A 24,633-nucleotide genomic window follows, 5' to 3' on the forward strand; every position below is an offset into this window, starting at 1 on the left:
GGACCGGAGTCTGCCAGAGACTCCTCCACCCCAAGTGTTCTGTGGCTCTGGAATAACACCCAACAGAAAGGTTTAGTGGCCTCTCATGTCAGAGAACTCAATTTCGCACCTCAGAGTCGAGAAACATCTCGCAGCACTGTTAGAAACTCTAATTTTAAGAGAAATGCATCCCTGTTTTCAGGAACCCTCTTCAATGACAAAGCCACTAACTACAGGATCAAACTATCAAACTAGAATCGGCTACTGAAAACCAACCTTGGCCTTGGGCTTCTATTTCAAAACACAAGTTAGGAGAAACAAACTTTTAAATGAACTTCTCAAGCTATAAGAAAATTCTTAAAATCCAGATGTGCTGAAAGTTATGGATTAGATCTGTGCTCATTTCTAAAGTATGCAAGTACTTGTAATAAAGATATACAAGATATTAAATGTTACCAGAGTAACATTTTTCTCTTCTGACAATCTGTAAACAATAGTAGAAATATCATCACAGCCTTAAAAAAAAAGGTTATGTTTAATTGCATTATATTATTTACTGATCTATTTCTGCATCAATTTATTCACATTCATTCTCAATTGAGTGTTATATATTTATTCACAAAATAATAGTTCTAGAACAGCACTTCCATCTATCTACTTCAAAGCCCTTTACAAAGGAGCCCAAAATTGCAATCCTCTTCATACTGTTCGGAAGAGTAAGGAACAGAAAAGGAGAGCCAGACCTCGCTCGCCCACCCAGGGTCTTTTGCTACACAGCTGAAAATTTAGCACTACATTTCCTGATAGGTATTATTGAAATATCTTCTAATGTACCTTCTATTTGTAAAACAGTTCAAGGACATTATTTTATTTACTGCTCAGAACAAGAACACCAGCATATTGGTTTTCTATAGCCCAGAAAACAGTAATCTGGTAGAACTGCCACTTCATAGAAACATGATTGACATCAAACCCAGGATAGCTTTACTTTAGCTATGGTAAGGAAAAGGAAACAGGATTTTTCTCATAATTTTGCTTCACCCGCTCCCCTTAGGTATGACTGTTACACCCAGTCACAAAGGCTACACGTAGGCACGCACTTGCACGCTCTTTGCAGTTCTAATAAGTCTGCTAAAAAAGGGAATCAAAAGTGACGTCGGCCGCCCTGTCCCTAACTCACCCGACGACGATTTCACAGCAAAGCCCTAATACAGAAAGACTGACTGTTTCTTGGCAGTGAGTCCAAAATAAAGCTTTGGGCTGAGAGCGCACATCCCTCTCATCCCTGCAGTAGTGGAACAATATTTATGGAGCAGTAATACACGACTGCCCGGGGCGTACGTGGAACAAACCAGGCTTTAAAGCAAGATGGAGCGGGAGCCGCGCAGTCACACGGGCAATGACCGTGCAGGCTCACCAAGGGTCTGAAACAGCATCCTCACCCGGGCTAACGGAAGCCCGTGAACTCAGAGCAGCGCTCTGGGGACCCAGCAGCCAGTCTGGTCCCGTCAGACCCCTGGAGCAGCGAGCGGGTTCCTCAGCAGGGCTCTGCTCTTGCCAAAAGGGCAAGTCCACCCCCAGCCTGCCTGCTATGGGCACGCTCTGCGCCCAGAGGGCAAGCCAAGGGCTGGCTTCTGCAGCCCAACACCGCGGGTGCCAGCCCAGGAGTCTTCTGAGACAGAAACTGAGAAATGAGGAGTTACAGCACTTTGGTTAAATTTGCATTAAAAAATTCAATTTAGAGGGCTAATCCACAATTTATTACCTCCTAAAACATGGACAGAGAAGTAGCTGGGTGGATGCTTTTCCTTCTCTCAGGTAGCATTGGCAGGCATGAAACAATAAATTGCATGCCACTATATTCAAGCTCCTTGAGATACTATTTTTTAAATTATTCCAGAAATGGAGCTCACAAGTCAGGACAGGCTGAGATGCATCTATATCCTGCTTTTTATGCCTACAAAGAGTAACTGGGATACATGAAACTTTCTGAATAAACTCACCTGGACTGAAATCTATCCTCTGCAAATATTAAACCTGCATCACTATTTCCATCAGCGGAAGCGAGGAGGGAAACTCGGTTCTTTAGCTCACTGATAATGATGAACACATGTTAAATCTCATCTTTTAATGCACAGCAGGAGCACTTACAGCAATAGAAACTATATTGGCCAGCAGCACAATTACAAAAAAAAAAACCACTTGAACAGATCTAACCACCAAGTTATACCTGCTCCAGTTACTCACAGAAAAGTCGAGAAAAAACCGCTAGTGCTACAGCAGTTATTTTCGGAAGTGTCTGCATTCCTCTCTTTCTGCTCTCCACGCTCGCCTACACTGCAATGGCTCACGCCGCCCGCGGCTTTCTCCGATCTCCAGCCCAGCAGCTCCCCGGCCCCCAGCCAAACGAGCGCCACAGAGCCCGGCTGCCCCCGGCCCCACTCCCCGCCTCCAGAGCTGGGGAGAAGGCATTCGCCCCCTTGCCGCAGTGTGGGCATGGGGCAGCAACCGCCCCGCCAAGGGGCGCCCGCAGGTGTGGGGACACGCTGGCCAGCGGCATCGCAGAGGGTCCCGGATTGACCATTTGAGGAGAACACCTCGAGAGATGGTGGCTGCCGTTCACCAGGAACACCCACAGCTGCAGCCACACCAGTCCCGCATGCAGCTGATGGAGGAGGTCCCCGACGTGCTCATCTCCAGCCAAACCATCGCCCTGAACCGACGCGGGGTCCACTCGCTCTTCTCCCAGAAAGCGGATCAATGCCATCAGGGCATGGCAAGGGGGAAACAGGACCACAGCAGCCGCTGCTGAAGTCAGGTTAAGCTGCCAAGAGTTCGCACCTACTGGCAAGAGCCAGCCTCCTCGACAGCGAGAGCAGTCGCTGTTTCATCGCCTCGGCGCGTGCTGCGATCACCAAGTCCTGAACTCCCCAGCACCGGCCACACACACACACCTGGTGCTGCAATTCAGAGCAACACCGACCTGCGCCGGAAGGGCTGGGTTTTGGGAGAGATGCTTCTAGCAACTGCTTTAGTTTTGACATGGTTGTGTAGCGTCAGAATCTCCTCACATCTTACATCAATAAAAAAAGAACTGCTGTGCTACCAAGATGTGCAAAATGTTCTTCCAAGCTTTCTCAGGGCAAAAAGCACTGTTTGCAGCCCTTGTATTCCCTATCTCACTGCTCTTACTGTCCAGAAAACTTGGACCGTATTCTTAACCATAAATTACGATTTTAAATGCATATTTAATTTTACCAACTAGGCAAAGGTTTGGACAACTGCAAGAGAGGCAAGTAGGCAGCTGGGACAACAGGTAAAGCTGCAGGAAGAGAGTGCTGCCTGGGCCCCCGCACCACCCGGGTTTGCTGCCATCCCCCCCGGGACGTCCACGCCAGCGCTGCCCGAGCTGGCAGCCCCCGGCATGGCTCACACCACCACCCCGGGCCCACCCTCAGCTGCCACCACCTGCCCCCAGCTCCCAGCACTCGCATTGGTCTCAGAGTTCATGACAAGTTATCACACCGTATTGTCACTCAAGGAAACACCCCTCAAAATTGGTTTTGTTTTTCACTTAATTATTTGTTCAATTTTAACTTCTGTAAAGCAAAAAAATTGCTGTGGTGTCTTTAAATGTGCAAAAATTTCACATACTGGACAAACACAGAACAGAAAGATGGTCCATGACCCTGAGAGGGGACAACCCAAGCATGAGATGCGATACAACAGAAACAGACGGGTGAATCCACGGAAACAACAAACAGCACCGGACAGCGTGAAGGGACGTGTATTGGCTCGGGGCCCTTCGGCTGTTAGCTAGGCATTTGCAAGCTTCACCGCCAAAACAGAGCTCTATGATGACCGACACAGCTGACATGCAGTAAGCAAAGCCTTGTTTAAAAATTTAGTGGATTATTGAGAGCTCACGGAGCAAGCACTGACAGTAGCTGACCGCCTCAGACAACGGAGAGCAGTAGTTTCAAAGCAAGCAGGGTGACATAGTCAAAGCGGCACGCTCAGGAAATTGGTTGGTTTGTTGTAGAAGGACCAATGTGCAGTAATCCAAGGGAGAAAAAAAGGATGTGGAAATAATTGGGACGTGTGGTGGTGAGAGGCAAGGAGGGCTCCAACTTACTCATTTACACTGAAGAAATCTGCAGCCTTCACAGGCTGGACACACGGTCACAACTGCTGCAGGCACGTGGCACAGGCAGCCACGCTGCTGGGAACACAGAAAAGTGCACAGCACGGGGCTCCAGTCCCAGGAAGAGAGCAGGAGGTTTAGGTATGTTTGAGCTGAAGGTCAGACATCCGTGAGAGATCTGAGCCAAAATCATGGCACGTATATTGGGCAAGAGAGCCATGACCCACACCGACGTTTAGACTCCCATGTTGTCAGCACGAACGTGGCTGAATTTGTAACTGCAGGAGGGAAAATTAGTACGAGAAAAGGGAAAAGTTCAGGAAACTGCTGTGCCTAGAAACAGATTCTTGTGTTTCACCAGCTGGCAGGAACAGACTGAATTCATAGCTCTATACACAAAAAATAAGTTATTCGGCAGGAATACCACTTCCTAGCCGTGACCCCAGGCTTGTGGCCTGCTTGCTGCCTTCCTGTCAAACTTGACCCAGCTCTCTGTTTCTCAGGGCCTCCTTCACACCTCAGGGAAGTGGAGGGAAGACTCCCTCAGAAAAGGGCAGGATGGGAAATAAAGTCACAGAGCCCTCAGCTGGTCATTCACGTTTGAGAGCAAAACGCCCAGAAAGGTCAGTCAGCATACTGAGCGGCTGAGTAAGGCACTGCCTTTTTCAAACAATGAGGAACATTTTAAATTTTTATATCTGTACACAGAAACTTTTCTACTGAGCAATTATGTGATGAAAGTTATTTTTCACTATGACATTATAAACTTCAGGAATTATTACTATGTCCTCTTGCTCATCAGCAAGACTGCATAGTTGAACAAGCGGTATTTCTCCATATATACCCAGTGCCTCCTGGACAACATAATTTGTATAACTGGGTAAAACCCTGCTGGTTTTGGTGAAAAACATGAAAGCCTCATTTCCTCGAAATCGTGGTAAAAGCTGAGGAAATTCTCTGGTGCCCTCTGGTGCCAGCTACCAAAAGCAAACCAGACTGAGGAGGCCGGCTCCGTGCCCACCCCGCATGGAAACCAAGCCACTGCCCCACGGAATCAACCTACTGATACACCTTATGCCCACACCTGGCAGCCTAATCCTTCATTTCACCCACCTGTATGAGGCAAAATCGACATTAAGGTTTCATACATAAAAATACCTATTACCCAACGTGTCTGAGATTGCGCGCCCAGAGCTCCTGGCTCGCTCCGCCTTCACCCACGGCCCCTCCGGGCAGGTCCAGGTCGCCGTCCCCCGGTCACACCGTGGGACCAGGGGGCAAACCCAGTCACGGAGTGAACAGCCACGACCGGGTACGGTCATGCTCCGGCGCAGGGTGAGGGGAAGCAGATGGGAACTCCAGCTTGTCGTTCTCATGAAACAGACGGCAGCGCCTCGACCCTCCTTCAGCACCACCGCTGACCAGGCCTTGAGAAGAACTGCTGAGCCAGAGCCAAGGGTCTGCCCAGGGCTACCCCATGGCGGCTGTTTGGGCACACGTCCTGCACAGCTCAGGAGAAGCCTGACAAGGCAAGAAAGTACAAGGGGACGTGTCGAGCAGCAGGAGCGAGGAGGACAGAGACGGCTCTGGCTCCTGCAGTCAGCGAGGTTATCTACAGCACATGCTGAGGAGGTGCTGCCACTGACAACTCCTGCTGTCGGAGAGCCACCACCCCTGCCTATGGTTGGCCCATTTCTCCTCCTTCCCAGGCAGGCCTGCCCACCTGCCTTAGACACAGCACCCAGCAAGTTCACCTCAACATTTGCCCAAAGCTGCTCTGAGGGCCCTGCAGTTTTGATTTAAGCATACTGATTTAATGGGTGAAGCACAAGCTGTGTGTGCTAGCTGAAGTTAAGCAGTGCAGCTGCCACCTTGTCGGAGATACTGCTTTCTTCAGGATATCCTCACCATCTAGTATTTTACTGCCAGCCTCTGAACACTTTTTTTTTTTTTTCTTTCCCCCTCCTTTGCCTTCCAAAGTACAACTGTTTAGATCTAATGAAGCTCTCAATTAGTGTACTGGTTTCTTTCCTTTCCCCTTACTCTGTAAATAACATGTTCATTTCTACTATACTAGAAAAACTTTCATTTTTTTCGTTGCAACTCGAGCTGTCATTTACAATATATTGCCAGCAAACTCCCCCCCTCCAATGCAATACTACAACTAACAGCCACGTGTTGAATCATTCATCATTTAAAAAAACCTAAAGACAGTGGTGATAGGAACTCGTCATGGTTTCATCCCAACGCCTACTAGAGCACTCATTCACGTACGCAAGAATAGAGTCTTATTTGATTCTTATTTTTGTTGAAGTACCGTAATGCATCAAGATTTTCTGGTGAAATTCAACTTGGACTGGCTGGTGCTCCCCTGAAACACAGCAAGTGCACGGCAAATGAGAAAACTAAATAGCTACAGCGTGCACAAAGCAGAGGCAGAGAGCAAACACTTCTACTGAGCAATGGCATTGCACAGAACTCAAACAGGTACAGGTTTGTACTGCTTTGAATATTCCATTTCTCAAAGCTTTAAACAAGCATAGAAGAGGTTTTCTAGACACCCCCCCAAACTAGAAAAAAGAAAAAAAAAAAGACAGTATGAACTCTATCCTACTTGAGCAACTGCCATGTGGTCAAGCAGCTTTGTTGAATCCGGCCGCTTGTGAGGTTTGCAACAGGGAACCCTGCAGCTTTGCCCCCCCTCAGGACCCCCGTGACAGGCCGTACGCAGCACGTTCACTGCAGCAGGTGCCGTTCTGCACTACTGAGACACTGCTCCAAAATTACTTCCATGAATCCAGCTCATGCAACATTTTACTGCAGAAGATTTTTGGCTAACAGCTGACGTCAAAATCTATTTTGTTATGCCCACCACAGAAAAATAACTTAAGAGTTTAAGTTTTGTCTGTTTTTACAGACAGTAAATAATTTTAAAGAAAACAGAAGTTCTAGATAAAAGCCCTTCCTTGTTGAGCCGTGCATTAAGCAGCCAGCAGTGTGAGCATTCCTGCTCCCTCCGATAGCACTTGTGAAACGCTAAAGAGGCAATTCATTAGGAGCCAGATTATTTTTAAAAATTGGTTAATTTTTGAGAGCAACTCATTTCAATTAATTTGTCTGTGCTTGACAAAGGAGGTATCAGTACAAGGAGGAGAACAGGCTGGTTTTAGAACCCAGTTCCAAAGTAGCACACTCGCTAGGGGGGATAGTTCCAGGGGTATAGCTGTCACCAGAATATTTTTAGTTAAAGCAGGATATACTGTAACTGGAATTGGACCAGCAATAGTGGTAGTGGACTAGCTAAAGAACAGCTAAAAGGTAAACACCTGCTGTGGTTGTCACCTGCAAGGCCTATTCGCCGTCACACCTGCTCTCCCTCCACTGCCAGTCCACAGGAACAGAACACCTATGAATTAAAGAATTCAGCCACATCTCCAGCAGCCTTGTTCTCACCGGGGCCACACACTATGATTTAATACCACCAGAAGCCTGGGGCCTGCATGACCCAGCACGAACACCGCTACTGCTAAATCACTCATCTCAGACACAGGAAATCGGGACAGAAAAAGGCTGGCACCTTGGCTGTGCCTTTCAGGCTGCAGGCTTTTCAGAAAAGAGCAGGTAAAAGCAATAAACCCAGAGGCAACCCATAATAAGGTATCATATCATTAGATGTCTTAATGAAAAACATCCGTAATTTTAAATGAAAAACACTTTACCTTTTCTCAACTTCCAGACAGCAACAATTTCCATTTACTTCATGACTTAGAAGGCAAAAGCAGCAACTAAGGAATTCCATCAGACATACCCTTTTAAGGTATACACACAATCCTTCCCTTCTTGCTTTCCAAAACTCTTAGTTCAGTAAGAACACACCACAGTGTCTTATTTCACACAACCAGTAATAACCAGAAGACATTTTCCTCTCGTTTATGTGTTCACCTTTACCACTTGGGAGTGCAACCGTGTGTCTGCAGAGGAACTGTATTGACAAGGAGTGCTGCCACGGCGCCAAACAGCCCAGCAGCCAGCCCAGTGCTACCTTCAGAAGTGATGTACTTCACTTCTTGATATTTTGTAAAAGTGGGGAAAAAGCAATCAAAACCCCAAGTCCCCACTGGACGTACCTTCAGGGAAAGGTATTAACTTGTGCACTGACACAGACCACGCTCAGCAAATAGACCAGGGCACTAGAGAAGCACTTCTGCCGAGCTTTCAGTAACGTACCGGTCCTCAGGAGAGCAAATGTCATTTTATGTTCCAAGATTCTCGAGGCAGCAACTGCATTTGCGTGCGGTGACTTGCATGCTGCAGCCTCAGCCATGATGATACTCATAGCATCAGTCTTGATATGTGAGTAAAAACACAATAGTAATAAATAATAATAATTGTGCAGTATGTTGCATGACTAAGATTAATTACATTGTAATTTGCATTACTTAATTACATGGAAGAATACAAATACTAGCCGAATTCATTAAGACATTACATTTAAGAAGTTGAGAGGGAACTAAAAGGAAATAAATGTAAAATAATAACGAATATATTAGAATACAGTATATGTCAGGTGGTAAATATATGTGCCGATGCACTAGATGGCAACAAGATTGTAATGTGCCTTTCAGAGTTAAGCCCCAGAACTAACACTAAATTCACAACATTCCAGTTTGCAATATCTATTAGCCATCAGTAAGTACATATCAAAGACCTGTCATTTTACAGGGCAAAATGTAAAACAGGTTATTAAAAAAACACTTATACCTACACTGACTAGCCACTTACATCCACCTCAACTAAAACTACATAGATGAAATTCATCACATTTAACCATCACCTCCGGTTGCTCATAGCTACTATTTCATTCCACATTCTAGTATTCTTTGTGTCACTAATCACAATTCTATATATTCCTCAACTCATACATCTATCATTAGTTACTATCAACATGATTTCATAAGCCAAAAAGAACTTCAAAAAAGCAAAATTGAAAGCATTGAGTCTTCTTTCTTATTTCAGTCTTCAGAAGAAAAATGCTAGTGTCTCCAGTGCTCTACGCTGGTAAGAGACTTTCCTCGGATTTAATCAGGCAAGAACTGGCTTTCAGACCCTGCAAGCCTACAGGCAGTGTTTTATAATGGTGAGGTTGATGAAAAATGCTAAGAAAACCCACTGAGATGCAGAGCACAATGCATGCCCTGTAGTTAATCTTTCACAGTTACATGGTGAAGTTACTGCTCTGCCCCAGCATTAAGCCCCACACGGCTCTAGCTAAGAGGCACATCAGCTGCTGGAGCCCTAACTTTGCAATTCTAACATGTTTTCAAACGACTTTAGATTAACTCATTCCAAGGTGTGTAACCATCCCAAATATTTAGCAGTCACTTCACCCACTTTCTCCCAAAAAAGGCATTACAAAGATCAGGAATTTGTCCTCAATGCTGGATTTAATTTCTGAAGAGAGACAAAGACCCCATGTGTTTGTCCAGAACGGAGAAGTGCCGGTTAGGAACGACACGCAGAGTCCTCACGTGCCACAGCACGCGGGGGGCCACGAGTGTGTTAAACTCCTCAGGCCGTGCCGGTGTGTCTTTGGGTGCCGACACCTTCTTTCCTCTTTCTCTGACAGCAACAAACACACAATGCAGCCCCGTAAGTCAACCCTACCCAAACCTATCAATCCCAAAGCATTTTCCTCTGCTCTCAGATGTTTATTTTTCAAAGCAGGGCCTATTTCCCTGCACATTTCCAAAGACAGAGCCCACCTATTGTGCAGAGCTGCCCGAGCGCTTCACTCCCGTGCCCGGCTCACGCCGTCCTTGCCGCCGCACACCTGCTGCCCCAGTGGCACTTGCCATGCGGGAGGGATGGTGGCCCAGCAGGACGCCACAGCGCCGGGCTGCTCTCCACCCGCACGTCCCCTGGGCAGGCGGGAAAGGACCCTCTCCCCAGCAGCCCAGGGATATCCCACCCTGACCCCGCAGCCTAAAACAACAGGAACAGGGGAAGCGGGAAGATGTAAGAGGCGACCTTCTGTCCCAGACACGGAGGGGACACTCAGGAGTGAAAGCGTGGCACTCAGCTATCCCTTCTTCCCCCAACAGCACTGCTGGCTGCGCCAAGGGGGGTGCTGCACCCACCGAGACGACCCTTGGCACGGCCAACTTGGTTATTTCATCCTTCGTCACCTCTGCTGACAGCGGTGTCGGTCACCGCGCACCGCCCCGCAGCCAGCACCCGCTGCCTTTACGGAGTCAAACCATTCAGCCCATGGCTGTGTGTGAAAAGTCACACTGTCACAAAAATCAACTCGAAAGAGATTTGTGATCTCGTGGAAATTATTTACAGGAGAGTGAAACGACAGAGTGTCAGGGTCTACACCCACACCATGAGAAGGAGACACACACAGACAGGATTAGTTACTGCTGTTTTTTAGGGATCCGGAACACACACTACACAGTAAAAAGCTGTGTACAGTTCTAACACCCATAAATTCTCCTTATCCTCTTGCTTAGGTCAAACACTACACGCTTCTCCTCCACCGCCCCAAATGCGAATTTAATCATCTAGTCATGCTGCTCCTCATCAGAGCTGTTAGTGGCATAGTTACTACACAACGGACTCTCAACAGCCATGTCAGAGTGATACTATCTATAGCAACTTAAATCGTACTTAAGATTCAAGCACCATGAAATGCTAGTATCTCAGCAAGGTATGCAAGGCCCCTAAAACAAACAAAAAAATTAAACTGGCACTTTAGCCAAAGAAGAAAACTTTCTGAAAGCTTGCCAACACAGCAACACAAGCACTTCACTGAGCTTATAATATAGGATGGTGTCAGCCTGAACTTCTACAAAAGAACTGTTTAAAACAAAGTTAAAAACATTAGTTGGGAATATGTTTTTAACTCTGTGGTTTTATGGAAATTCTACTGACTTGAGACCAATTTATTTAAATATTTAAGGGCCACATCAATAGAACTCAGTTCAAATTTCACTTAGTTTTAATTTCATGCATTTTGAAAGATAAAAGATCTTTTTTACAATCTATCGATTCCTAAGCAAATTTAGCAGTTCCTTGGAACACGGAATCTTAAATATTTGCAAAAGTTCTGTGAGAAGTATGGCTGAAAGAGATACTACAATGCCAGGGATTCAGCGCAAAGTTTCCAGTGTATCCTTTAATGAATCAAATGAACAGAAGAGTCCCGCTTCTCAGATTACCTCTGCGAATTTGCCACAGCACTTCAATATTTATATAAAGTTCATCTTAATGAGCAGATTCAATATTCCAATGACTAGCTTTGCTTTTCTTAAAAGAAGGGGTAAAATTTAAAGATCTGAAAATAATGCAGTAACAAAACCCAGCCAATTAAATATATCAAGTACATCAAAAAGCTGCAATTGTATGAAAAGGCCAAATTAAACAAGATCTAGAAAAAGCAAAGCTAGCACATAAATATGGCGATTCGAGCATTAGTATTTGCAAATGAAACTTGGTTTTCTCTGTACCTCAGCCCCATCCCTTTAGAACCCGCTCCTCCTCTCTTTCATTTCCGCACTGCAGCATCCCAGCACCAACCGCGTGGCCCTGCCAGCGGCGCCCCCGCCGGCCCAGCTACCTGCCAGCTGCTGCTTTTGCTGCTTATGGCCACCACCAAAAGCTGTTCTTCAACATAGCAAATTTGGGGAAAGAAAATCAAAAAGCTTTGTCTTACCATATTCTGCCCGCAGCTACCAAAGAAACATTTGTTGCAAATTTCACCAAAAAAAATAAAGTTGATTAAACTTTTGATTGCTACTTTCGTGTAGTCCCAAGCTAGATACGCAAGCTAATGAACATTTGTAAGCATCACTGAAGAAATACAGGGAAATCCACAGACAGGCTCATTTATACATTAAGAAATTAGTCATTTCAATAAAAGCTAAACTGGATACCACCGATTTCAAACTGGCAAAAAACTTCTAAGTAGATTGGAGCATTTGCAGTAAAGAATTTTCTCACACTTAGGCTTGAGATAGCAAGAACATCAAACATGAATTAACCTTCAGAAAAAAAAAAATTTAACACTTTCTGGTTCATTTTGGCTTCAGAACCAGCTTCTCCCCCAATTGCTACCTGATTTGATTCTTTACGTCCTTGCACAGCAAGCCTAGACTTGGCAAAAAGCTATTCCTACACCTGTGACTAATTCTTTCAAAACAAAAGACTTGAGAACATACAAAGTGGCTGTACCTGTATCTTTCCATTAGACCATTTAAAACCAGTTTTCTTGTTTAACAATTGTAACTTTGGCCAAAGACCAGTGCAAACGATGGTCTGTTCACCCCATCTTTTGATGCCCAGATGAACAGGGAAGCAATCACACAAAGACCAAATCTTCTCTCTTCCCTCTCAGGTCCCCAGTTTAACATTCAAGCTGGTTCAAGGCTCAACTGGAATGAAAGCCTGGACTTGCTCCAGCCTAACAGAAACGCACTAAGCCAGCACAGTTCACTCTGAACCCTTTCCTACATTAGTACTTCGTGCTAGCCTCCTCGTGGCACGGGCTGAACAGGAGAAAATGCTCTGATTGCCTTTCTCTGAAACAGGTGCCACCCTTCGGAACTGCAGCAGTGGCACTCGGACAATTCGCAGGCTGGCTACCAAGCCAGACTCCCGGCGCCTGGCCCAGCAGGGAAAGCAGAGCTTCACAAAACCAGACAGAGAGAGGTGCCGCTGGCTTTGGGTCCTTCCTGCATTACATGGGGCATAGGTGGGGACAGCTGGAGTCGTGCTCAGCAGGGCCAGACCCGGCCCAAGGCTGAGCCGCTCCTCGCAGAGCTACGGCAGACGGTGAACTCGGGAACGGCTCCCTACGGCGGGAGAGGGCGTGAACGGCCACGGCTCTGATTAACGGCTTTCTTGCCAACACACAGCCCGTAATTTGCATTGGTTGTAATCAAGTAACAGGAACTCTCGGCACGTTTATGAGCAATCAATTACAGAGCGTCCTCGCTCTGCTAAGTTTATTCTGTTTATACACATAAAACAGCCAATGCAGAACACCCACCTGGCTCCGAAGATGTCTTTTTTCGCTAGATCAATGCCAGAAACCACCTTTACCCTGAGGATACGAGACTCCTCCTGTCAATAAAAAAGAAAACAGGTTTAATGTTTATTCTGTAATTAATTTTGAAGATCAGCAGTTAATAAGAGCTTAAGCTGTGAATGATCTCTCAGCCTTCAGAGAGCAGGAGTCTGCTAGGAGTAAGTAAAACCAGAATAAGAGTAGATAACAGTAATTATGTCATAGTAATAATAATGTAAAAATAATAGTAATAAAAGTAGAAGACAATTTGCTGAACCGGGCCATTTCAAATCCTCCATGATCCATACTCCACAGAAATTCATTCTGCTTAGACTCTGAAGCTGTTTCTTCAAACACAAGGGAAAATATTCGTAACATTTTTGCCCAATAATGCTAATATCTCTTGGTAAGAGAGATGTCTGTGGTTTAAAAAAAAAAAAAGGTGCAAGGTTCCTTCAAATTACATTTTTCAAACCTGTCTCACCGCCTTGGTGTATACAGAACCGTAACAAATTTCAGTGACGCATGGCAGTTTCTGAAGATGCCTATCAGACATCCACCTGATGCTCAGTTTACTGCTCCCATACGTTAAGCTCCTGAGGAGCACTGGTATAAACAGTATTTTTTACTTTATTTTTTTCACCCTGTTTGACCAGTTTATTTTTGCTACATAAAGAGGCCACCAAAACAAAATCTGGAAAGGATCCTACGGGAACAGGTTCTGCAGTCACCTGTATCAGTTCTCCCTTTCTCTCCTCTGATAAGCCTTCCAGAACTGCAAGATACAAGATTCAATTACAGTAACTTGAGACTCTGTTCCTTGAAGCTTGTTCAGAAAACAATAACATTTCCCCACAGGTTTATCCTGGCATGACCATACTACACCGAGTCTATTTGCTTTAGATAGCTAAGAGCGAGACATGGATTTGTTAGCTGTATCGGAGATTTTGGAGATTATTAGGAAGGTCAGAAACACCCCCAAAGCCCAGCCGAGCCTGTCCAGTCTAATACCATTCCTCTGGAAGGAGTCGGAAACAGATCACTGCAGAGAAAGAAAAACAAAAGTCTCACTGAACCTGTCTGCAGGGCGAGTTTCATCCTGGCACACACCCTGTGTAGTAACCGTGCTGCATTAAAAGCTTGAGGATTTAAATCCTTTCTGAAAATTGGTCTGTGGGTATTCTTTCCAGCAGCACTTAACACCGTCCAAAGTGGTTTCTAATTAAGCAGACGGGATTCCTTCCAAAAGAGCCTAAAGCTCACCAGAGGTGAACAAAACAGTATGGGAAAAAGAACAATTCAATGGGCTTACGTTAGTGGACACTGAATTTAGTTTTCATATGTCAACTTTTTTCAATTTGTTAATGTCAATACAACATGCCTGGTCTTTTAGAGCGGTTTTAATAGACAAAAGGCAAAGAACTTGCAAATTGTGATCAAGAAAATTCCTTTATTAAGAGGAGACCACATAGGAAAAAAAAAGTCAGAAATGCAGACTATTCTGACCTTACTGAAGGAGAACTGGAGGATAAGAAGCTGTAATACCAAGCAGAGAGGGATTTCTGACAGTTACTATATTATCAATGCTACTCAGATTTCCTCACACAAAGTCCAAGATCAAGTTTGCTAGAGTGGCATCTTATTTCTGCACTAAAATCATCTCTGCATATTAACTGAATCAAAAAAATAGTATTTAAAAAACAAACCACAGAGCAGGAGGAAGTCCAGGTCCTGGAGGATCCCTAGTTCAGACATAGAAGATGATGCTCCAGACTATAAACTGATAGATTCTCAAAAACGTATTTGAAGTTTCACTTCCTAATTTGAGCACACCAGAAGATATGACCCTGCTCCCCTGCATGCAGGCTCTCAGCCTCTGCTAAATATTCCATTTTACCAAGCAGAAACAGTGCTTTTGCAAATATTTGTCCAAATTTCCATATGCATGAAATACATGCAATATTTTAAGAAATAATTAAAACACCTCAATTAGTAACAAAGCCTCACCTAACTACCCTCAAATTTTTTCCTTCTGACAGTAAGATACTTACTCTGATAACACCTATTGTATACAAGGAGCAAAGTGAATCTTGGATGGTGGAAAATTCTTCTGCAGAGCATGACATTTGATCTATAGCACTCTGAACCCTATGAGTAGCTGTTCAGACAGCTTGTCTGTAAAATAATCCTCTCGTAATGCACTGAACTTCTCTTATCTGTATCATTTTGTCTAAAAGCATTCACACAAGCAGCATAACGCCACAGGTGCATTCCTGTGCACGCACATGCATAAAAAGCACAATAAAAGAGTATTACAGCTCCTGCGACTACCCAAACCCCTCAGTGATACAGATGAGGAGTTCCCAAACTGAGCTTGCTCAGGCATCCCCACGGGCAGCGGTGGGTTCCAGCAGCAGCTCCCACCTCCCCAGGCCGTGCCCCGGCCGACACCTCGGATTTGTATCCCTCTGCTCTCTGCCTCCTGGGCTGGGAACGCTGCCTGGGGGGAACGGCAACACCGAGGGGCTGAAAAAAAATAAGGGCTTCGTATTCTTATGCTTGCTCTTTCCATCCCAATTTCTTCATTTATCTCCAAGTACACTGTGTCTAGGTAGAGAGAGGAGTTAAATTTTCACAGCAAGAGAGGTAATCTCACCTCATTGTCCACCAAAAATCTGATAAAGGATTGCTTGGCTAGGCATAGCAGAGACTCCAAACAGCATCAATTACCTGACACAGGTTTCCACCCACCCTGCTCTGCAAAGGCTGTACAAGGAAAGAAAATCAGGATTTTGGTTGGTTTTTCCTGTATACCCAGGGCACAATGACAGAGAGCAGCCAAGATCACTAAGTGTAGAAGAATTCTGAGTGAGAAGACCGAGGATCCAAACCCCAAATAAAGCGATCCCTTCCCAGCTTTGAGCCTGAGCTAATCTTTAGTTAAGCAGCACTTATACTTGTTGAGATTAAGGACGTGTTTACACATACATTTCTTTCAGTGGGAAGTGCCAACTCAAACAGCTCTCCCCTCCTGTTTATTCCATTCCCACCAAGGTTCTTCTGAACCTCGGTCAACACCTGGAGCCGGGGGAGCCCACAAACGGCCCATCAACAGAAGCCATGGGGAGAGGAGGAAGAACAGACAGCCAGAGATAAAGGGCAGGTCGAGGGGCTGCTTAAAAGCCAGCACAGCTACGCAAAGATAGAGGCGGCACCAAGACCAGAAATTTGAGGCTTCACTCTACAGCACTCATTAATATCCAGCTGATCTTAGGAAATGCTGACTTGCTTTTTTTTTCTACTCCAAATAACTAGATTTCTGGGATGGGGAAGTCCCCATGTACAAGCACAGAGAATGTCTTCCCTGAGTTCTGTGTCACCTGGACACATCCTCCAGATTAAATAAGGACTAAAAAAGCCAAAGACTTGACCATCACTCCAGAATTAGCTACCTATCGATTAAGACTGCTTGTCAGTAGGGCTAACGCCTCTCGTCAGCCTCGGGCTGTTGCTCACGCTCTGCACCTGAGTTCAGCAATCCAGCACAGCCCAGTCCAGGGCCACCTGTAAGCACCTGCGGGCCCCAACCGACCAGGTCCTGCAAAGCTGAGCTTGGTGGGCAGGCAAACCCCGGGCATGGGCAGAGAAGGGGCTAAGGAAACCCATCGGGAGGATGATGAAGGAGAAGCGGTGTGCTGCAGAGCTGTGGTTCCTGGGGGGATCCCACGCCTGGGAGAGGGGGTCTGCAGCGAGGCCGAAGGGTACGTGGAGGGACACATGGCTGGAGTCCTCATAGGCAAAACGAGTAACTGAACACAGAACAGCCTAACGGGGCTGATCAGAAGAGAGGCAGGCACGAGCACAACTCTGCGGGGCCTTGGGTCAGGGAACTGGGCACACAAACTGTGGGAGCAAAGCTCCTCAGGAGGGACACACACGGTTTTACTGTCGCCCAGCATGCTGACCTGAGACCAGCCAATCCAGCCAGGAGTGGGAAGGAGGGCCTGCTCCAACACCCCCCCGCTGAACCACCACACATACCCTTCCTCAGGCATCAAAGAGACACTGGATAGGTCCCTCACCACAGCATGATGATTTTTCTGTTGGACTTGAAAAAAGCACTTGCTTAATTAGCCCATGCACATCCTAAAAATGAAACAGATGCCACAAGACCATACCGCATTCATGAGTTCTTTACAGATCAATGGCTTTAGGTATCACATGAACTGACATGCCACTGAGCAGAAAGACAACCTTAAACTGTCTGGACAACCACCTCATACACACAAATCCAGCAGAGCACAACTTATGGGCAGGTAAATATCCTGACTGTAAGTCTTTCGTGAGTAATCAATCACCTGACAGATTCTCACAGAGCAGTTTTCCCAATACAAACTTGCATTTTCTGGCAGCTGTATCTAACATCCCTTTGAGCCCCTGGAGTGAAGAGGCAATCGCTTACCAGCGCCCAAGGTGGTCAGGCTCAGGACACCTCCGGGGGAAACCCCCTCCCTGTGCACCCAAGCAGCCAGCGCCCCCCTCACCTAACACCTCCCATCCTTCCAGCAGCAGCCACATTCCCTCCTTGCAGCACCCCGGGGGCGGGAACACGCCGGTGGCGTACAGTAAGGGAGGGCAAGGCTGGGGAGGCTGAGGCTACCTGACAGAAACACCGTCCTTACTGCGGGGCTTCAGCTGTGCAGAAGTCACCTGCTGCTCGAGCTGCCCTTCCCAGCACCCTCTAAGGAAGAAGCAGCACTCCGTAAGAACGCTCCAGAAACGGTCCAGAGCCCGCAGTCTGCCCTGACCCGCCCTAACCGACCCAAAAAGAGTTAGTGCTCAGTGTTCCAAGGTCGCTATTCAGCGCCACGTGTTTTCACAGCTTCGCTCTGTATCGACAGGCAGCGACCACCACACCGGTTACACGGTCACACCGTGTCCAACAGCGTCTGCACTGAAATTCAGAAGGAATATGGGAATATTTGAAATCAACAAGATATGTTTTCCTCTCCCCATTTCCCTGATAGCACAGGCGGGAACTTTTGACCTGGATTGCTTCCTCTTTTGTAGTTAGTAATGACAGAGAACCGGTGCTTAGATGATTTAAATGGTATGACGCTGACAGCAGTTAACAGCAGCAACTTATCTGCTGCATCCACCTTTCAATCACTTCTGTAATCTTGCTAAGTGGATATATAAAAGGCACTCTTCTGGTTCTGCTCAGAGTTGAAAATACGTATCAAAGAGAAATACTCATCTGGTGGTGAGACGACACTGTGTCCACACTCTGTGCAATTCCTGCACTGTCTGAAACAACTAGTGTAGCCACTAACAAATGGCAAACTAGATGAGATGGACACTGAACTCTGCCGTTTTTGTACTCCACTGAATCCTGTTCATTTTGAAGAGCACATATCCTAAGCTTCATTTTGAAATACACCGTTTGAAAAAGCAGCTAATCTCACCCCGCAGAGGAATTTTTCTATCATTTTGAAGCCCTGCCTGGAAGGGTCTCGTGGAGACGCCAGGCTGCGGCTGCCAGGGCCCGGGCCGTGCTCCTCCTCCACCGCAGCTCTGACCCCAAAATCGCCTTCCTCCCTCGCTCCGCTCCTTCAGCTCCAACACAGAACACCTCTTGGCATTTAAAACTGCATTGTTCAGAGGGCTTTGATCAAAAAATGTTGCAGCACTGCTACTAGAAACCCAAAGCCGTGCGTGCACACCGGGATGGCCGCTGCTGGGTGGCTGTTAGCGGTGAAGCGGTGAAACGCTCACATTTATGAAGCCTCGCTCGTCAAAGTTATTTATGCCTCCTCTCCCTCTGTCCTCGCCCCTCCAACCCTGACCTACCTCACCCACTTCAGCAGGGGTGCCGTAAAGTGCCCGGTTAGGTATTAATGTTGAGTTCCACCGCTAACCACATTCATACTTACTTCTGCTTTGTCCAATGATTAACATCAAGTTTATGTATTCTTGCCTCCCTGAAAAATGTCAGAGGTTACAGAGTTTTCTCCTCTGCTGAAGGATAACCTTTATACAGGTTGTGTTTTCTCATCTGTAGTTCACATTGCCATTTCAGAAGGCTTAGCTAATTTAGGTGGAACCAAGCTATGAAACTGAAAGCCAATCATGCAGCAAAAACCATACGTGACCAACAATGAACAAACCCCAATTCACCTCAGAAAACAGGTAAGGGAATACAGATGCATTTATGGATTCAGGAGGCTTCTGTATGTATATTTATGTGTATGATCCACATTTTTTAACTCATTTTTAAAAGAGCACCACATTCACTTCCTCCAAGTCCTCTGAAAAGCAGAGTCATTTCTAATGCCTATTAAAGCATTCCATATAAAGCAAACTTATTAAAAATTCCTCCTGCCCTTGGATTAATAAAAACCCTGGAGCTGGGAAGTTTAGGTAAGAGTTACTCTAGGGAAGAGTTATGGCAGCAACACGGAAAGAACGTGGGCCCTGAGCTGTGTGCTTCTTCCCCACTGGTGAGGATGTAACGCCACCCCTCAGCCTCAGCCCTCCGAAGAATAATCCAGGAGAGGTGGTTTAGTCCACACCAGCTAAACCAAAACCGGTGTGCAATAAAAACCAACCCGAAAAACTTTTGGAATACGCATCTGTATGTTCTAACTACACATAAAAAGAAATGCACAGCAATCCCCAGTCCAGCATCAGAAGGAAAGCTGGAGATGTCAACTTCCTACAGGACAGAAAATCCCGTGATGTATTTAGTGTACGCGTTAAGAGAACGGCACTGAAATAACAATCGATACGGGTATAAAATTAGAAGCTTGGCTTTTTTAAGCGAACAGACGAGTGTGAAAGGCGCAACGTTTGGATCAATGAAACCAATATTTGAACAGATGCCATGCAGAGCAGAGAAGATTAAACATTTAACGTGTTCCTCCACAACTACCTCACAAAAGGCGTATAAACCCATCCCTAAGTCAAATCCCTCAAGACGGACAAATCTGCTTTCGTATTTTCCGAGTCGCAGCGAAGCCCAGCCAGCCTTGGCCGCACTTGCGCCAGGAGCCAGCAGCCGGCCATCGCCTGAGCAGCAGGAGCGCGCCCAGACCCTGTCGGGGGCTTCACGCCGGCGCCAGAAGCGGAACTTACCGAGCGCTGCCCAACTGCCCTGGCGCCAGACACCCAGCCGAGCGCGGGCCGCGAGGCACCGCCGCCGCTCACGGCCGGCCAACGCGGAAGTGCCGCTGACGGAGGCAATAAATGGCCATCACCAAGGCAACGAGGTGAAAGGACAGCAATCTAGGATTTCACCTGAAGAAAGCTGAACCTTGGCGGGGGAGTGTTGGTTTGGTTTTGTTTTGGGTTTTTTTTTTTCTTCTCTCTGTGCAGAGACATTTTTGATTTCAAACCAAGATAGGCATCAGCGAGGTAAATTTCCACTGACTGGAAGGAGAGAAACCAGATCGCACTGGAAAGTTACCTGCGCTCAGAGACTCTGTGAATCTGGTTTCATCCGCTGAGCACCTCGTCTCTATTTTTATTTTACCTGAAAGTTTGCAAAACATAACAAAATGGAAAAGACAACAGATCTTTAACTCGGTGTTTTGGTTACAAAACACATCAGAATGGAGAAGACAAGAACTCTTTAACCCAATGTTTTAACTGTTGACACTTTTGTTATCCTGAATGAAAAAACACACACAGAGCCCCTGGTGTGCTGGACATCATAAAAACATACAGTCACCCAAACAAACTGCTCTTAATTCTCCAAATTATTGTGAAAAATCAACTAGGATTTGCATTTTCAAAAGGAAACAGAGTATTTGTCATCTACTTAAAAAAAGGGGTAGAAGTGTTTTCTAGAGCCAGCCTAACAACGTGAGGCTACTCCTAAACCTTTCAGCAGTTGAAAATGCGGAAGACAAGTTAGACTGAAGAAGAGTCATGCTGATTCTTACTTTGATTTGTGGGTGGATTAAATCACCCCCCATTACGGCCGAGTGAAAGGAACCGTACTCTAGGAAGCTACTCCACATCAGCACATCACAGAGTCACCAGCCAGATCACCCTCTGTTCCCACACGCAGCCGCCCACCTTGCATCACATAGCGCCAGGGCCACCCAGGAGGGGACCCACGGCCTCTCGGGAGCGAGAGCGGCCCCCTCACGAACCCCCTCGCCACGCGTGGGCAGGCGAGATCCGGCGCTCACCCCTCTCCCGCCATCGCCCAGCCCCTCCGATCCCTGCTCGAGAACGGCCCCGCCCCAGAAACGCTCCACTTCCACATTAACATCTCTGCCTACGTGTAAAGGCAACACAACCCAACAGCAACCACAGTTTGGAGGAAAGGCCGTGAGCCAAGCGAGGAGTCAGCGGACACATGGGGTACCGCTACCCTCGCTGTCTCCCAGCAGTGCGGGCAGCTGGAGGGGGAAGGAGTCGCTTTGATTTCTGGAGACATGGGGAGAAGAGAGGCACCCAAAGGGAACAGTTCCACCTCGGGGGGCATCACAGGGAGTTTCTGAAGGCCACAACAACGTAAGTCTCAGTATAACTCTTGTGGCATCTTAATAATCTTGACATTTTTCAGTGGCAATTTTGCAAAGAGCCTTTGATAAGATCTCAGTTCTGCAATGAAAACAAGAACATGCACTATGGGTATGAACAACATCTCCACTCTCCTCTGCAAAGTTCACCACAGGAAAAAACTTAGAGTAAAGGTCACTACATTACAACCACCTGGCTCAAGCACGGAAATTAAAATCTCATTTCAGGTGGCTTCCTCACAAGCAACCCGGGAACCCAGCTCAGATCTTCCTCCCTTCAAGTGTCCATCACATTCCCCCTCACAAAGTCTGAGACTGAAACAAATTGTGCCTTTTCTTCCCTGCAGAATTCTCAACTCTCACTGCATGATGCAACATATTTAAAAAAAAAAAAAAAAAATCTTGTCTAAAGCAGATCTCAAAATCTGAGCAACCAAACCCAGCAGCTTTTGGAGGGAAGAATGCCGTGCAGTTTGGATCAGAAGGGCCCTGCCGGCCTCACGCAGCCGGTCAGTCGGCAGAGCACGGCACTCGCGGTGCTCAGGGGCACGTCTCCGGCCGAGGCGAGGACTTCCTGCACGGCACGGCAGCAAAACCCGACACAGACCCAAGTTCTGAGGACGCCAGAACTCTGCTGCTGAGCAAAACCTGACTTCTCATCTTCACGCAGCAATGCCCGGAGTCGAGGGGGACCAGCTCTTTTGAACACCAGACCAAGCATGTACTGGTTGGTGTGCTGGAGCAGGGGGAGGTGGCGTTGGGGGCACACTGCCCCCACGGGCGAGGCCGAAGGGCTGGCAGAAGAATCGAAGGGTTTAAGTTCACAGGATGGTTGTACAAAGCCAAGATCCCCCAGTGTAGCCACAGGCCATGTCAGGCTTTGCTTAAAAGGCTCCAATTACCCCACAATGCTACAAAATGCACTGAATTACCTTTTGCTGAATATCTTACTAATAGACACCAGAACCACCACATCACCAGATAAAGCAAAAACCAGTACGCATTAAGAGAACTGCACAGGTCTCCAAACTGTGGGAATCTTTACCTCACACAACAGAAATATATTAAACGTTTTACAACAATGATTCAAGTCCTACTTCTAGGACTTCAGACCTCTAGGAAGAGGCACTGTATTCACGTTTTCCTTGGCTAGACTGACGCAGCCGGGGGAAAAAACCGCCAGGCAAAATTTCAGAAAGGCACAGTTTCTCTTAGAGGGACAGTACCACAATGCTGCTCTTGCATGTGGACAAAACAGCGCACACAAGTGAAGTGATCAAGTGAAAAACACACTTATCGGGAGCAGTGTATGGAGATCAAAGGCACACGCGCATCAGCAACAGGACTCGGAGCTCCCGGTCCAACGCTGAAAGCACGCTACCAAGAAACAGGCTCAGATCACAGTACTGGCCTCATGAAAAATCTGCTTACAAGATATTCTTACTGCATGTTTTAAAAAAAGTATTCCAGGTGAATTGCCATCTATTTTTATAAAAAATCAGTTGAACTCCATGCAGCCAGATATACGTGAGCAATTTTAGCAAGCACATAGAACCAGGTCACCTGTGGTCTGTAGAAATACCTAAGAGAATCCAGGAGAACTTTAAATTAATGGACTTGCTGTACTGCACAGGACTTTATTCTCCTTATTTAACATTTAGACCTATTTATATCACTCACTACAGGAATTCATCTAACCGACACGTTGTTTTCTGCACAACCTAATTCATTAAACTCTCCAGCAGTCTCACGCAGGCTGTGCACAGATGTCTTCTAGATCCAGCTGCGCCAGCACAGAAAAAAATTCTTATCCAACAGGATGACACATGCCAATCAAATTAAGTGAGGTTAGTTCCATGAGTCTTGCTGCACAGCCTCGAGCTCCCCAGCGCTCAGAGACAGCACCTCTACCAAGGGGGCTGTGACCGCTCACTGCTTGCCCTTCGCTTGCCTCTGCTCCAGGCTGACTCAGCAGGTACTCAGCTCTCCACCTGAGCAGGCAGACACTGGTCTAAATACCTACTCCTGTCGCTCATACTACACGGAGGACTACCCCCGAGGAGCCTGCAACAGCAACAAGTCTGCCAAAAAACCCACAACCATCGCTCCTATCTGCTTAATTTAGCAAAATCCTGTGGCAAGTATGTCAAAGGAAAAAAGTGTAGCATGAGAAAGGAGGGTATGTTTGCTGAATCATCTGTATACATCATAAATTTATGGTACAGGAAATTCTCTTTATGCAAAAAACCTCAAACTGCTTTTTCCTGGACAAGCCAAGAGAAATACTTAATCTTTGGTGGTAGCAAAGAACAGGAAAAGCGTTTGTTACATGTTGCTGTTAAAAATATGAACAAAGCTTTGACTAGGAGTTACTGGTGCATTCGCAGAAGTCTGTGACCTGGAAGTGACTCTCCTATACAGACTTAGTTTTCAAGGAAAAAGAGGAAAAAAACCCAAACAAACAAAACCAAAAAACAAACCAAAACCAAACAAAACCAAAACCACCCAACCCCGTTCTAGCTAGCACCAAGATCATCTGCATCCAAACTGAAAATTTAATGCAGGTTTAAATTCAAAAAGGAAAAATCTGACAGTAACTTCTTTTCCTTCCCTTAGGGGTACAGAAACTCAGCTGATTTGTTAAAACCTCAAGCTTTTATTTAAGCAAGTATCTAACTTCCTGGCGTGCAAAAATAGCCCTTCAAGTATGAACTACCATCAAATAAAGGAATGGTGTTTTCACATGCAGGATGATTACATTACACTGGCCCCAACATCGTAAAACCTTTGCCAGTCAGAGAGTGAAACAAGGCCAGCTGGTTTAATTTCAGATATTCATTATCCTCGGGTCAGTGTCTGGACAGATCTATTACTTTCCAGCACACAGAAGAGAGTAGTACTTCAAAACTTAT

General features: G+C 46.3%; 1 protein-coding gene across 4 annotated transcripts in view; it reads right to left on the reverse strand.

Moving 5' to 3' along the window:
* The window catches only part of LOC141917864 (E3 ubiquitin-protein ligase NEDD4-like), a 176,091-nt gene that overhangs the window by 123,102 nt on the left and 28,356 nt on the right, over positions 1-24,633 (reverse strand). For 3 of the 4 annotated variants that reach the window (XM_074811492.1, XM_074811488.1, XM_074811491.1), the window contains exon 2: positions 13,173-13,246. In XM_074811492.1, coding sequence (XP_074667593.1) covers positions 13,173-13,246 — 74 coding nt within the window. Of the gene's footprint in view, positions 1-13,172; positions 13,247-18,655; positions 18,809-24,633 lie in introns of those variants that run through there. The other variant, XM_074811490.1, reaches the window with a different exon arrangement.

This window comes from Strix aluco, chromosome W, assembly GCF_031877795.1.
Source record: "Strix aluco isolate bStrAlu1 chromosome W, bStrAlu1.hap1, whole genome shotgun sequence".
NCBI classification, from domain to species: domain Eukaryota; kingdom Metazoa; phylum Chordata; class Aves; order Strigiformes; family Strigidae; genus Strix; species Strix aluco.